At 30.8% G+C, this 16,805-nt stretch overlaps 1 protein-coding gene, 2 non-coding genes and 1 pseudogene across 3 annotated transcripts; 1 reads left to right on the forward strand and 3 right to left on the reverse strand.

Moving 5' to 3' along the window:
* Positions 1-1,469: 1,469 nt before the first annotated feature.
* TRNAW-CCA lies at positions 1,470-1,542 on the reverse strand. The gene has a single exon. It is a non-coding gene; the product is annotated as a tRNA-Trp (tRNA).
* A 1,589-nt stretch (positions 1,543-3,131) lies between these two features.
* TRNAW-CCA lies at positions 3,132-3,204 on the reverse strand. Its single transcript has one exon. It is a non-coding gene; the product is annotated as a tRNA-Trp (tRNA).
* A 687-nt stretch (positions 3,205-3,891) lies between these two features.
* LOC116012382 lies at positions 3,892-5,253 on the forward strand (annotated as a pseudogene).
* Positions 5,254-9,225: 3,972 nt separating this feature from the next.
* LOC116012390 (MDIS1-interacting receptor like kinase 2-like) lies at positions 9,226-13,973 on the reverse strand. The gene is made up of 4 exons (XM_031251919.1): positions 11,256-13,973; positions 10,324-11,129; positions 10,162-10,230; positions 9,226-9,830 (listed from the first exon to the last, which is right to left on the reverse strand). Exons 1-4 carry the CDS (start codon positions 13,043-13,045, stop codon positions 9,463-9,465), a joined length of 3,033 nt encoding a protein of 1,010 aa, XP_031107779.1. The 5' UTR covers positions 13,046-13,973; the 3' UTR covers positions 9,226-9,462.
* Positions 13,974-16,805: the final 2,832 nt, after the last annotated feature.

Genomic DNA, 16,805 nt, shown 5'->3' on the forward strand with positions numbered 1-16,805 from the left:
CGGCTCCTTAGTAGACTGAATTTAGGATTTCGTGATTCAAAGGAATTGACCAAGCTGACTGACTTTCCTGATTACTTATTTTCTGCGCTATTGCGAAGAGAATCCGCTGTGACAAAAGGGGCTGTGTCAGACTGATCAAAGCAAGCCTCAAAGCGAGAAAGGAAGTCTCACCTGATTTCCTCGGAAAGAGAGTCAACAAGCGAGTACGAAAGGCTTCCCAACCGGAATCGAAGGAAAGAAAAAGCCGACAATCGGAATCGACCCCGAGCCAACCGGATTCGACCCCAGGACAATGCCGTTTTATTCCTTCTCTGTTAGTTTGTTACTGAATTGGTTTAGCTGTTATTAGAATATTTCTAGTATAAATAGGCAGTACATTGCAGTGAAGGATACGGTGGATTTTATACTCAAATTAATACAAATTCTCTCAATTTTCCTACCTTCTTCTTCCCTCAAACTCTCTGTATCTCCCCTTCTCTTCTATTTCTCTCTCTTCCTTTCGGTTCACTTCCCAGATCATTACACTGCTCTGGCCAGGGGCCCCTTCCCTTTCGTGAATTCGTCGCTGAGTGCCTGAGTCCGTGAGTCGCTCGTCTTCCACAGTCTGCGTCTCGCGCCTTCGAAGAAATAGACAAATGCGGATTGACTACTGAAGAGAAGATTAGATCAGTAGTGAAAACCTAAATTTTGGCCCAATATAATGGTAAACAGTGAAACAGACATGCTAACTATTGGGCCCCCAAAATTTTTGGACGCCGTGTTATTGGACAGCTTGCACAGTCCAAAATTCGGCCCTACATGACTATTACAAATCAACATGTGGCTGTTACAAATCATCTACTAGCTGTTACGATTATGTAATAATGTCCATATTTAATATTTTTATAACAGAGATCACTCAAGCAGACAATCAATCCAAAATTCTTTTTCCTTTTTTTAGACAAAAGAAATGGGTAAATTATATCATGGACCATGGTCCAAAAACAACATTCATATTATGAAATGTACATAATAAATTATTTGTACTAAATAATTTGCTTTGTGGATCCTAGTTCATGATATAATAATTGGGAGAACAATTGTTATGCCATAGACCCGGGTCCACATTGCAAAATTGTGAACATGGACCCAGGTCCACCTTACAAGGTGGACCCGCGTCCATAGCATAATTTTCCTTGGGAGAAGTGAGCGGCTGAACATATCAAGCTCAATAGGTACATAATTTGCTTTGTGGATCCTAGTTTATAATATAATAATTGTGAGAACAATTGTTATGCCATGGATCCGTATCCACCTTGCAAAATTGTGAACATGGAGGACCCACGTCCATAGCATAATTTTCCTTGGGAGAAGTGAGCGGCTGAACAGATCAAGCTCAATCAACAGATACCCAACGTGGGCTATAGGGCAAACATGTCATAAAAGAAGCCGAGGAAAAATGAATTTGGATCTAAATTGTCCGGGAGTATTGAACCCAACGTGAATCAAACACACAACCTTCTGATCTGGAATCAGACGCGCTACCATTTGCGCCACGGATCCTCTTGTTGAATTAATTTAGATTACGTTTATTACTTAATAATCTCGGTTGTATAATTTATTCTCTAAATCTCCAATGCAATAAGTGTCTACTAATATATACTACCTTCGTCCCATTTTGGTTGTCGGTTCGTTTAACGAAGCTTGACTGAAGTTATTTTTAATCCAATTTTTGTAATATTAAGTTTAGCATTAATATATAAAATTTATATATTTAGAAACTACATTAAAAGTATTATTAAACACAAAAAAATAAATTTAAAAATAATAAAAAATTACTAAAGAAAATAAGCAATGAAGAAATATCAGAGTTGGTTTGACCAATGAATAGTAAATAAGACATGTAAAATGGGACAGATGGAGTAATTAGAGACAAACAACGGATCCAGTTTTCCATTTCTACATTTTTCCAGTTTTCCTTCTCCATTTCTCCAATTTTCCATTTCTCTAGTTTTCTAATTTTCATTCCTTATTTCTCCTGTTTTTCATTTCTCTACTAATAACAATAATGATAATGATAATGATAATAATAATAATTTCAATACACCAATACAAACCTTACACTAAATAAACTACAACCGATTACAAAACAAAATACGCAATAATAACATGTATAAAAACACAAATGTGATTTTTTTAAAGTAATAAGTGTATATTTGTATAATAATAAATATCATTATTTGTAATAATAATAACAACAACAACAACAATAATAATAATAATAATAATAACAATAATAATAATAATAATAACAATAATAATAATAATATTAATAATAATAATAATAATAATAATAATAATAATAATAATAATAATAATAATACGATATTTGTTCATTTTACAGTAGCGTTGTCCTACTATTGACTACTCCATAGTTATAAAACCACCACCACCAACAATAATAATAAAAATATAATAATAATAATAATAATAATAATAATAATAATAAGGCAGCGGCGACGACAACGACGACGACAACAACAACAATAATAATAATAATAATAATAATATTAATAAAGAAGAAAGAATTGAAAGAAAAAAAAAAAAGGAAGACCAAGGTGGGGGGGGAATAATAATAATTAATAAATAATAATAATAATAGTAATAAAAAAAAGAAGAAAGAATTGAAAAAAAAAAAAGACGAAGGGGGGAAATAATAATAACAACAACAACAACAACAACAACAACAACAACAACAACAATAATAATAATAATAATAATAATAATAATAAACAAAAAAAAAAGAAGATTAGAAGAAGAAATAATTGAAAATAAAAATAAAAAAAAANTAATTTTCCTTGGGAGAAGTGAGCGGCTGAACATATCAAGCTCAATAGGTACATAATTTGCTTTGTGGATCCTAGTTTATAATATAATAATTGTGAGAACAATTGTTATGCCATGGATCCGTATCCACCTTGCAAAATTGTGAACATGGAGGACCCACGTCCATAGCATAATTTTCCTTGGGAGAAGTGAGCGGCTGAACAGATCAAGCTCAATCAACAGATACCCAACGTGGGCTATAGGGCAAACATGTCATAAAAGAAGCCGAGGAAAAATGAATTTGGATCTAAATTGTCCGGGAGTATTGAACCCAACGTGAATCAAACACACAACCTTCTGATCTGGAATCAGACGCGCTACCATTTGCGCCACGGATCCTCTTGTTGAATTAATTTAGATTACGTTTATTACTTAATAATCTCGGTTGTATAATTTATTCTCTAAATCTCCAATGCAATAAGTGTCTACTAATATATACTACCTTCGTCCCATTTTGGTTGTCGGTTCGTTTAACGAAGCTTGACTGAAGTTATTTTTAATCCAATTTTTGTAATATTAAGTTTAGCATTAATATATAAAATTTATATATTTAGAAACTACATTAAAAGTATTATTAAACACAAAAAAATAAATTTAAAAATAATAAAAAATTACTAAAGAAAATAAGCAATGAAGAAATATCAGAGTTGGTTTGACCAATGAATAGTAAATAAGACATGTAAAATGGGACAGATGGAGTAATTAGAGACAAACAACGGATCCAGTTTTCCATTTCTACATTTTTCCAGTTTTCCTTCTCCATTTCTCCAATTTTCCATTTCTCTAGTTTTCTAATTTTCATTCCTTATTTCTCCTGTTTTTCATTTCTCTACTAATAACAATAATGATAATGATAATGATAATAATAATAATTTCAATACACCAATACAAACCTTACACTAAATAAACTACAACCGATTACAAAACAAAATACGCAATAATAACATGTATAAAAACACAAATGTGATTTTTTTAAAGTAATAAGTGTATATTTGTATAATAATAAATATCATTATTTGTAATAATAATAACAACAACAACAACAATAATAATAATAATAATAATAACAATAATAATAATAATAATAACAATAATAATAATAATATTAATAATAATAATAATAATAATAATAATAATAATAATAATAATAATAATAATACGATATTTGTTCATTTTACAGTAGCGTTGTCCTACTATTGACTACTCCATAGTTATAAAACCACCACCACCAACAATAATAATAAAAATATAATAATAATAATAATAATAATAATAATAATAATAAGGCAGCGGCGACGACAACGACGACGACAACAACAACAATAATAATAATAATAATAATAATATTAATAAAGAAGAAAGAATTGAAAGAAAAAAAAAAAAGGAAGACCAAGGTGGGGGGGGAATAATAATAATTAATAAATAATAATAATAATAGTAATAAAAAAAAGAAGAAAGAATTGAAAAAAAAAAAAGACGAAGGGGGGAAATAATAATAACAACAACAACAGCAACAACAACAACAACAACAATAATAATAATAATAATAATATTAATAATAATAATAATAATAAGAATAAAAATAATAATAATAATAATAATATTAATAATAATAATAATAATAAGAATAAAAATAATAATAATAATAATAATATTAATAATAATAATAATAATAAGAATAAAAATAATAATAATAATAATAATATTAATAATAATAATAATAATAAGAATAAAAATAATAATAATAATAATAATATTAATAATAATAATAATAATAAGAATAAAAATAATAATAATAATAATAATATTAATAATAATAATAATAATAAGAATAAAAATAATAATAATAATAATAATATTAATAATAATAATAATAATAAGAATAAAAATAATAATAATAATAATAATATTAATAATAATAATAATAATAAGAATAAAAATAATAATAATAATAATAATATTAATAATAATAATAATAATAAGAATAAAAATAATAATAATAATAATAATATTAATAATAATAATAATAATAAGAATAAAAATAATAATAATAATAATAATATTAATAATAATAATAATAATAAGAATAAAAATAATAATAATAATAATAATATTAATAATAATAATAATAATAAGAATAAAAATAATAATAATAATAATAATATTAATAATAATAATAATAATAAGAATAAAAATAATAATAATAATAATAATATTAATAATAATAATAATAATAAGAATAAAAATAATAATAATAATAATAATATTAATAATAATAATAATAATAAGAATAAAAATAATAATAATAATAATAATATTAATAATAATAATAATAATAAGAATAAAAATAATAATAATAATAATAATATTAATAATAATAATAATAATAATAAACAAAAAAAAAAAAAAAATAAAAAAAAAAAAAAAGAGGAAGGCGAAGGGAAAAAAATGATGAGGAAGGCGAAGTGGGAATAAAATGAAGAAAGAAAGGGGAAAAACGAAAAGAACAAAAAGAAGGAAATGAAGCGAGCAAGAAACAGCACCCAAAATCAATCTCAGGACCTCGCGCAAGTTTACTGTTCACCCATGCGTTCCATTCCTCCATTTGGAGAATACATATTTTCATCTCTCCAAAATTGTATAAGAAGTGGAAGAATGGAGATGGAATTATAATTTTAAAGAATGAATTTAGTAAATAACTTCTCCAATTTTCTTTTTTCCACTTCTCCACATCTCCATTTTTTTGAAAAATTCTCCATTTTTCCAAGTTACTAAACGACCCCTAAGTAATTCTCTCTCTCTATATATATATAAAGTATCATGTGAAACAGTTGCCTTAGGTAAGAAATAGAATGAAATTATATCCGTAAATTGAGTCCAGATCAAGGGTCCAAATTGGAGATTTTAATTTTAAAAAAACTAGTTATCAAACGCGCGTTGCGCAATTAAACCAATGCCCAATATAATGTGTATTTTTAAATTACTGTTACTTAATTGGTTAAAGTAGTCATATAATAATTAGAGAGAAAAAAATGCTAAATTAATAAAAATCAAAGAAATAGCCTCGATGCTTATATATTTTAATAAAACATAACGAAATTGTAAATAACTAAATTACGACTAAAGTAAGTAGAAACAAATAAACCACTTACATGGGAGCAAATTGCGTGTCATCATGGTCACTTGTTTGGACACCGGTCCGACCATTTAAAATCCATGTGTAATTGTATTTGTGATCAAGTACTTTTATAGTTCGTCCGGACAGGTTTGACAATGACATTTGAGATGATGTACCATTTGTTGGTTTGTAAAGTGATACCAGACATTCCAATGTCATTATCAAACATTATTGATTGAACTCGAGTTCCTTGCATTTAGATATAGCATTTACAATAATGTTGGTGGTGAATGAGAGCATCTTCATAATAATATAATAAAAATACTAATAATGATAAAAATAATAATAATAATAATAATAATAATAATGAGAAATTTTTTACTATTTACTTACAATTTCATCCACAAGTCCACAACACTACATGCAATGATACAAGTATAGATGAACAGATTATACAATATATATATATATATATATATATATATATATATATATATATATATATATATATTACATAACGATATGAGAACCACAACATTACATACAAGGATACAAGTATAGATGAATAGATTATACAATAGATATATTTACATAACGATATTGAAGTTATATTAATTAATGAGTATCCATCATTGATTTTTTTTATTTAAAAAACTGTAATCATTATGAGTACAAATACAAACAATAGAATTTGCATGATAATATTTTGACAACCATACCTATACAATGTCAAGTAGATGGTGTCTTGTAGAATATGTTATGTTTAGTTTTGGTGAATATCAGTGAGAAGGGGATGGGTTTATATATGTTATTTTCGGTAGAATAATGATTTAGTTTGAAATCTATACAAAATTGTATTATAGAATCCTATTAAGACTTCAATATTCTAATTTTAAGTTTGGAATCTATACAGAATTGTATTATAGAATATTGCCAATTTGTTTGAAAACTGCAATAAAGAAACAAATTGCCTAAAGAATTTAATGTTAAACTTCCGTTATATTTAACTGAAAGAATTTGGTAAAATTATAAATGATTAGGATATATTAGAAATTTAATTGGAGATTGCACAATAAGAAGAACACAAAGTACAATATGTTATAGCAGACTATTACACGGACATTTTTTTTAGTTCCAGTTAGGGGTCTAACATTATTGGCTCTTATTATAAGTGTAGATAAAAAAACGCGGTCGCATTATTGTAATTTTGTGTAAGTTAATTTTTGCCTTCCAGTGCACATTTTTCCTTCTTCTAGTGCATATTTTATGCCATTACTTGATATACTATGTTAAAGACTAAGGTTGTTTTTTGAAAACCCGAAAAATGATTTCTGAAAAATATTTTCGAGTTTCTAATGTTTGGTAAAGAGTGAAAAATGTGAGTCAAAAGAAAATGATTGTTTGGTTAAAGGAAAATAAATTTTCAATTTTCACACCAACACCACCAATCACTTTCGCAACATTATTTTTCCACTTCCCAATCTCCTATTTCAAGGTTATTCAATTCCAAAAACATTTCAATAACCCTCGTATGACTTGTTAGGCACTTGGATCCCGTATAAGTAACCTGAGGCTCAATACAAATAAAGGCGCATGATCATTGCCTTCAGGCGTGTAAAACAACTATATATCCTAAAAGTTTCCAATTTCCCTTACTAAGCAACAAGGGTAATCAAACCAAAACTTTTGAGATACAAGAAGATTGGTGTCAAATTTCTCATGTTGCTTTTATGAGAAATTTATCAAAAAGTAACTTGAGATTTTTAGTATATAAAAATTCTTTCATAAATTCTCTAATAGCTTAGTCAAGAATCATATACCCAAGCAAAATATGAAAATTCTATTATATATATTCATAATTAGACATCCTCTCATAGGTTCTTTTGAAAAGGAAGAACCTGAAACTAAATTATAAAAATTCTAAAAACTTTTATAACTTCCATAACTGAGGTTCAGGTTCCTTATATGAAACTCAAGTTCATGCTTCATTACTTTGAATTTTAAGAGGATAGCGGAGGTGATGTCTGATGATAGGTTTAAGAGGATAGAATAACCCTTAGCTTAGAGAATTTTTCATAAAAGCAACCTTGGAAATTTAACATCTTGTATCTTAAAAAGTCATGGTTTGATTAACCTTATTGCTTAGTAAGGGAAATAAAAAAAAATGTAAGATAGTGCATTTAAACGCTTGAAGACAGTGATCAAGTGTTCCATTAATGCTTGTACTGAGACTCAAGTTCTTTATACGAGACCCAAGTTCCTAACAAGGCATAGGAGAGTTATTGAAATGCTTTTAAAGTTGAAAAACTTCGAAATATGATGATGAGAAGTGGAAAATAATGTTGGGAAAATGATTTCAATATAAGAATGAGAATAAAATGTCAAATTCCTATTTTACCCTTTTAATAATAGAGGGTTATTGGGTTTCCGGTCATGTTGAAATGGAAACCTAATATTATGAACCAAATGCGCCACTTCATTCATAACTGAGGATACAAAATTGATACGGTCATAATTGATGTACAAAGTCATTAATATAGTATAATTCAGTGACAAAATATGTCATTTTTTCATAATAATATATTTTCAATTTTTATTCTTGTTATCGTGACATGTTTTAATTGATTAAAAAAATGTGTATGCCACAATTCTTATTTCTTGCAATTTCTTTTTCTAATAAAATTTAAACATTTGACTAGTGCTTATTTTATAAGGATATATTTATCATTTTCTATTTTAAATGATCAAGTCAATACTATACAGATAATTAAAGTTACAATCATCTATCATTTACGATCCACCAATTGACAACTTGACATTGATGTGCTGTTGAGAACAGATAACCATGTTTAGGAAATTTAATTGTCACAATTTACCAAAAAAAAGAAGAAGAAGAAGAAGAAGAATAAACTAAAAGATATTGAAAATTTTAGTTAAAATAGAAATTTAAGTGGTTATTTTATTGTACAAATATATGTAGTGTTCATTTCTTATTTAGGTCGAGTCAAAGTGGATTTGCGTTTTTCGAAAATGAGACAATAAAATTGATATATTGTATACTCAAAAAGGTTAATGGGTGAATGACAAATTAATTAATAAAGTAGACTAATTTGAGTTGAAAAATTGAGATGAGAGGGCTTAGAAGTAACATTTTTCCCAATAGAAAGGAATGTGAATTTGCACTACTATATATACAATTCCTTTTTAAAATGAGCTAGAATATTTCCTAAAAAGGAGTTCAAATTTTGTATGAAAGAGGTGCAAAAATGTATAATCCTATCTCTAAAGATTAAATGTATGAAATGTAACGTTGGAGTTAATTGGGTAGAACACAACTTATGCAACTGGAACATTCAACATCAATAAATTTGATGAACAAATAGAAAACATCTTTCCATTTCATAGTGCTTAGCAATTTTCTTGATTTTATATATTATATACACACAGACATAGTATGCAAATTAAGATTAATGTTGTACTCAGGGAGTGGGAAATTCAAGACCAAACAATTGACAAAGTGTGATATAAGGGAACAAGTCTGAAGGCTGCATTTTCTTGGACAGCAATGCAGAAACTTGGAACATGGTTGGCCGAGATCCTGGATTGAAATTCAGACATGAAAATGCTATCTTTGCAATCAACACCAATTCTTCCGCTTCATGTTTCCCAGGACTTGATGGTCGAGGGTCCAACACCTCTTTCAAAACAAGGTTTTGGTTTTCAAACAACGAAGATGATGAAATGGATGCAACAAGGTCACCGGGATGTCGTCCCATAATCACTTCAAAAGCTACTACTAAACTGAACACATCACACTTTTCATTTACCTCCATTGTGTAAGCAAACTCTACAAATAAAATCAAAACATGAATAAAAAAATAGGGTCTTTAATTTTGAAGTTAAATAATTTAAAAGATTAAAGAAAACCCCAATTAAGTTGGTCAGATTTTTTACTTGATAACTAAAATGATATAAGTTTGACTCATCACGTGATTGGCTAATTGGCCTTATTGATTTGAGTCGGTCAATTATGGACAACCTAAGCTGTTTTACCTCCATGTGGTCTTATAAAGACTAGAGTCGTGAGGCAGAGTTTACCCAATGCACACTCTAGGATAGTGTCTGCATTTTTCTCGGCCTCGACAATCAAATAATAAAAAGATTAGTATAATAAATACCTGGAGCAGTGTAGCCAAATGTTCCAGCAAACGAAGTCCAGTTCGATGAATTAGAATTCAAGAGTCTAGCTGTGCCAAAATCAGATATATGAGCCTCGTATTCATGGTCAAAAAGAATATTCTTGCTGGATATGTCTCGGTGAACAATGGTAGGGAAACTACCGTGGTGCATGTATGATAATGCTTTCGCGACAGCTTTAGCAACATTCACCCTCTTAATCCAATCCAATTCCATTGATTTTTCATCATGGCTCAATACTTGCACTAGGCTTCCACCTTCTAAGTACTCATAAACTAGAAACGAATGTCGCACATGAGAGCAAAAACCATACAGTCTAACAATATTTCGATGCCTCACCTCACTTAAAGTACGAATCTCATTTGAAAAACTTTTGAAGTCTCGAGACTCATCTCCTTGTATAGATTCATTTAACTTTTTTACAGCAAAAACCTCACCATTGGATAACTCAGCTCGAAATAAACTTCCAGATCCTCCCACTCCAATGCAATATCTTGAATCAAAGTTGTCTGTTGCTTCTACTATGCTTTCATATGCAATATTCCCATCAAACTTCAATATTGCGAACAAATTTTCTCTGGATGCCCTAGGCATTTCTTTGATGCACCTTCTTAGTGGAATCAACCATATGACAACAACCATCCCAACAACACCAATAACTCCAATCGGTATCACTATTATTAAGACCAAAGTTTTTGTTTTGTGACCTTGATCTGTCTTCTCTTCAGGAGATCCAGAAGAGCATGGCTTCAAACCAGCAATGTTGCCACACAAACCTTTGTTGTTTCTTAAGGATTCAAATGTAGCATTTTCAAATGCTTTGTTGTTTGGGAGCATTCCTTCCAACTCATTATAGGATAAATCAATGGAAACCAAACCTAAGCATTGAGCCATGCTTGATGGGATGGAGCCTGACAACTTATTGTGTGAAACATTCAGGCTTTGTAAGGATATTAATAACTTATTGTGTGAAACATTCAGGCTTTGTAAGGATATTAATCCTCCAATGTGTGAAACATTCAGGCTTTGTAAGGATATTAATCCTCCAAACTGTTGTGGTAGCTTGCCTTGTAAGGATATTAATCCTCCAAACTGTTGTGGTAGCTTGCCAGTTAGCATGTTTTGACTGATATCAAGAGTTTGAAGGAACTGCAAGCTTCCTATATCATAAGGAATCCTACCCTCAAACATATTTTGACTGAAATTCAAGAAAGTTAACTTTTGACAACTTCTTAAGCCCTCTGGAATGAAACCAATGAACCTATTTGCAGCCAAGTCCAATTCTGTGAGCAAAGACAATTCCCAAATTCCTAATGTAATGTTGCCAGACAGTTTGTTGCCATCCAACTTTAAAACACCCAAGGAATGTAGAGTACTAAAACTCTTTGGAATGTTCCCAACAAGTTGATTGGAGGAGAGATCAAGAAATTCTAGATGGGATGCATTTGCAAGTTCAGGTGGGATTTTCCCAGAAATTCTATTTTTGGAAATCTTTAAAGCTTCTAGCTTTGAACAAAGACCCCAGTTTGAAGATAGCTGGCCATGGAAGTTATTGGAACTCAAATCAATGTAAGTTAGGTTGGGATAAATTCCAAAATCTTCAGATATGTCTCCGGAGAGTTTGTTATATTCAAGCCTAACTCTTTGAAGGGTTGTGCAGTTTTTTATGCCCATGGGAATGTTTCCACTAAAGTTATTGTACACAGCTGAGAAATAGGTTAGTGACTTGCCAAAGCATAAATTCTCTGGCAAATGACCTGAGAAATGATTACCACCTATTTGAAAAACAACGAGTTTTGCACTAACATTATTTAGTTCTACTGGAAGGTGACCACTAAGTTGATTGAAAAATAGACTAAATTTATTCAATTTTGTTAAGTTTCTAATTGAACTAGGTATTTGACCAAACAAAAAATTTGAGGACACATATAATTCAACAAGAGAGGATAACAATCCAATTTCCTCGGGAATATGACCAAAAAGTTTATTATCATCAAGCGAAATGAATTCTAAATTTGTCAGGCCTCCTAAAGAGATTGGAATTTGACCAGTGAAGTTATTAGAAAATATGGACAACCACCTCAAATTCGACAAATTTCCAATGGTAGCAGGAATGCTACCAGAGAGTCCATTTTTATAGAGATATAGTGTCCTTAAATTTTTCAAATTTCCAATTGAAGTAGGGATTTGACCAATGATATTATTTGAGTCCAATTCCAAACTAATAAGGGACGTCAATAACCCAATTTCTTGAGGAATGTGACCAGAAAGTTGATTCGTGTGGAGTTGTAGAATCGTTAAATTTCGCAAGTTCACTATAGAAATAGGAATTTCACCCATGAGGTTGTTCGAGTCCAATTCCAAATCTACTAGTGAATTCAAATATCCAATCTCATGAGGAATTGGACCAGAAAACCAATTTCTATAGAGACGCATAATTGTTAAACTTTGAAAGTGGAGCACATCTTTAATAAAAGAAATGTTACCATTGAGAGAATTTTTAGAAAGATCAATAATTTGTAAATGGAACAAGGACGAAAAATTCAAATCTTGAAGAGTACCTTTTAACCCGTAACCAGAAAGATTCAAACTTATAACACTCCCATCTCTATTACAAGTAACTCCAATCCATTTGCATGAATTGCTACCAACCCATGATGAAAGTACTTTTTGGCTTTTGCCATCAAGACTGGATTTCCAAGTTAAAAGAGCACCTACTTCATTTCCTACTTGCAAATTATTTGCAGGCAAAAATGGATTTGTGTTTGTGGTATTGGGAATAGGGGAAGAAGAAGAAGAAAGATGAAGGGATAGGAGGTGTTTAATAGTAAGCAACAATAATAGTTTAAATGCAGGCTTTCTCATTGTGACACACGAGGAGAAAGTGTATGTGTTTACTGAGTGAATGCAAAAGGAACAAGGAGGCCAAGGTATATATAGATTCTGGGATTTATTAGTCTAAATAATATTTCGATACAGCCTCGAAGTCGTATCAAGTTGGTATTCAATTTGCATTATGTTGTAAAATAATTATTATAACTATGATAATATGAAGAAATGAAAATGAAGAACAGAAATTTGGAATGGAGGATGAAGCACTGCATTGATGATTTTCTCTGATCTTGTTTACAGGGAGTGAAGGGGGGGTATTTATAATACCCCGAAATGAATAAATAAATATAAGGTGTACAGGAATGATTCACATGTGTTGCTTAGCTCTGCTGGCTTTGTCAAAAGCCTAGAGTCTCTTGCCGCCCTATGGTCACGGGATCGATTCCCCCTAAACCATAGCTTTTGTCTTCATCTGGGACTAGCTTCATCTAGCTTTCCAGGAAACATTTAGGTATTAAATGTTCTCCCTTTAATCATCAATGGTAGTAGTAGCAAAGTGGATTAAGCCTTGAGTTTTAAGCAAGAGGTCCAAGGTTCGAATCATAGCTTGGACATCCACCATTTTGTTTTGTTTCATAACACTCCCCCTTGGATGTCCAAAGGATGAACACTATATTGCCTCGTTAAAAACCTTACCAAAGAAAAACCCATTGGGGAAAAATTTTGGATAAGGGAAAAAGAGTACAATATGTGCTCCCCCTGATCAAGACATCATTGAAGATCAAGTTCGTGTGCTCCTCCTTGTTTCTAAAGATTTTTGAGATGATGCCATATTGATTAACAGCATTTTCATTGGCCATCATCTTATCATACACATGCCTCATTAAAAACCTCGCTAGAAAAACCCTGTGGGAAAAACCTAGCCGAGGGAAAAAGAGTACATGGTACGTCTAATTATGTATTGCACTGGTTGCCTCATTAAAAACCTTAGGCTAAGAAAACCCAGTGGGGAAAAACTTAGCTAAGGGAAAAAGAGTACAACCATAAAACATTCATGACCTTCAGGGTTTAATCTTCAGGATAACCAGTCATAAACTTTTAGTGTATAATCTTCAGGATTACTATACCATACTCATGCCTCGTTAAAAACCTCATTAGAAAAACCCAGTGGGAAAAACCTAATGAGGAAAAGAGTACATGATATATGTTAAATTATGTGTTGCACCGGTTGCCTCATTAAAAACCTTACGCTAAGAAAACCCAGTGGGAAAAAACTTAGCTAAGGGAAAAAGAGCGCAACCATAACCCCAATATAAACTTCAGGGCATAATATTCATACTTGAAGTAAATGATACTCCCCCTGAAGATAACATTCTTCAAATCCCTTATATGAAATATACCTCCAAAATATAGAAAGGGATTTTGTGAAAAAAATATGTCCAATTATTAATGGGGTGAATAATCTTGTGACTCTTCTAGAGCTCACGTGGGTATAATCATAATATACCCATTTATTATAGATGCAACACTATCTTTATTGTCTCCTTATAAGACAATGGTGATAAAATCTAGTATAACCAGTTTTGGGGATTTGGCATCGTTGGGATCAAATAATAATAGCCAGTACCCAAGTAGCCCATTAAAACCATATATTGGTTTCTCACATAAATGCCAAAATCTTTTGTAACTCAAAGATATTGGAGGATATGTTAAACACTGTTCCAATATTTCATTATAGGAGAAGCACTAAATGTTGCTATAAATTTCATCGCATATAAAATATCAGACCTGATGCGATTATGGAACTTCTGGTCCCTATATGGTGCTCCAATGATAATGAATTAATGGACTTTTGATATCCTTATTATACTCATTGAGCTTATACGGTTCTTTATCTACTTCAAGAGATACAACCGTTAGTGTGATAAGTATCATGAGTCTAAACGGGTACTTTATCTACTTCAAGAGATATAACCGTTAAATGATACTTATTCAAGACATTTTTTCAAGTAGGCTAACTGGTGTATAAAACTTCTTCAAGAAGAAGCTCGATCTTCAGGTCGATACTTGGGGTTTCCCAAGTCTTTCGTTTCAAAAACTCCGTCTTTTAGGCATGGGCTAACATAGCAATTCTACGCACAGTAACAACCCTTTAAAGAACACTTATGGTACATATTATCCCTTCTAAATGAGGGTAATAACTCCATTCGCAATCCTTTAAAGAATCACATAATATATTCAATTTCTTCTTCAGGAAGAAAATTACTCAGTCTAATGACCCATAATTATGTGGTCATGACCTATATCAGCTGCATATCTAATTTTATTAATCTGCCAATGATGTTATGTAGCGGAACTTAATGTCATCCTACGTGGGAGATTAAAAATCAATCAAGGGTCTCTGCGTGAACCATGAGCTACAAAACTCGCTTTATATTATACCACCTCATCATTCTCATTTCTCTTTCGTGTAAACACACATATTCAGGGTGCTCACCTTTCATATAATTTTCATGGGGCAATTCCTCGTCAGGATTGCTCACCCATTATATATATTTTACAAAGTAGGGCAATTCCTCGTCAGGATTGCTCACCTACTAAGTAATCTTCTCAGCCTGAGTAGAGCAACTCCTTATGGTGTGTGTTATAAAGAGAATGTATTTAGCGAGTTGAGCTATGCCTTAATTGCTCTTTTAAATATTCAATAATGAGGATGCTTCTAGCACCTCACCTGGATCCAGTTTATTTAAATGAGCAATTATATAGGCTCGTGTTGTCGACAACTATTATTATTTTCTCCCACATTCATGACAATTTCTAAATTAACCAGATCGTTGACATTTCCCAAAGATATTAGGATCTGGCGTTCCGCATCCCTAGTATTATGTTTGATCGGTGCACCTTACTAGGGTTTTCGTCATCTAGACGAACGTCTTCAGGACGTAATTCTTATCAAGATAAGAGTGACAATGTTTATTTTACTAGATCTAGTATTGTGTTCCTTATCTCATAAACTGATAGACCTCCAACACTTCTGGCGTCAAGGAGTATCAGTAGAGATATTCGGTCCAAATTAGGGATTATATATAGGACCTAGTCACTCTTTTCTGATCAGCATGATCAGTATATATATTTGGCAGATTATTTGCTAATATTGCAAATAGATTATCTTCTGAACTTCTAGTTCAGTTATCTCTCTGAACTTCTAGTTCAGTATAACTAGTACGTGGATTTAACTAATGAAGATTTTTCCATTCCATGGAACTTCTCGGCATTTCATTAAATTTGGGCCTTATCTCCCCCTAATGCCGAGAATCGATCTTCATTAAGTATGCAATCAGCGTATCTATTGATCCCTAATAATAGGCTCTAGGTATTTAGACAATCAGACGGAGTTCTATGATCGTCATATATATATATACCTAGTTTCATTCAATAGCCCCTAGAGATACGCTATGGTGGTGATATAGTAAAATAGACTGCATACTAAGAATATAAACGCAGATTTGGGAAATGTTTATCACGTACGTACTAGGTGTATGGGGAATAATCATGATATGCAGTGAGTCAGATCTTGATTCAATTAAGTTTGATATCCTTTGATATCCCCAAAAATATCTGACTCATTATGCTTGCCCAAAGCGACCCAATTTCTCATGCCAAAACAATTTGGGTCTTATAAAATTTTAAAAGAATTGCACAAAAAAAATATGCAAACATATAACATGTATAATGTCACATGGTTAAATCATTTACTTGGTAATGCGATGCATTCACATTATATGCATTATGA

The sequence above is a fragment of the Ipomoea triloba genome, chromosome 3 (genome assembly GCF_003576645.1).
Source record: "Ipomoea triloba cultivar NCNSP0323 chromosome 3, ASM357664v1".
Taxonomy (NCBI): domain Eukaryota; kingdom Viridiplantae; phylum Streptophyta; class Magnoliopsida; order Solanales; family Convolvulaceae; genus Ipomoea; species Ipomoea triloba.

Coding starts and splice junctions, on each gene's coding strand:
- LOC116012390 (XM_031251919.1), bottom strand. CDS start 13,045: ATGAGAAAGCCTGCATTTAAACTATTATTGTTGCTTACTATTAAACAC. Junction 11,130..11,255: donor CAGTTTGGAGGATTAATATC/CTTACAAGGCAA, acceptor GTTATTAATATC/CTTACAAAGCCTGAATGTTT. Junction 9,831..10,161: donor ATTTGGCTACACTGCTCCAG/GTATTTATTATA, acceptor TTTTATTTGTAG/AGTTTGCTTACACAATGGAG.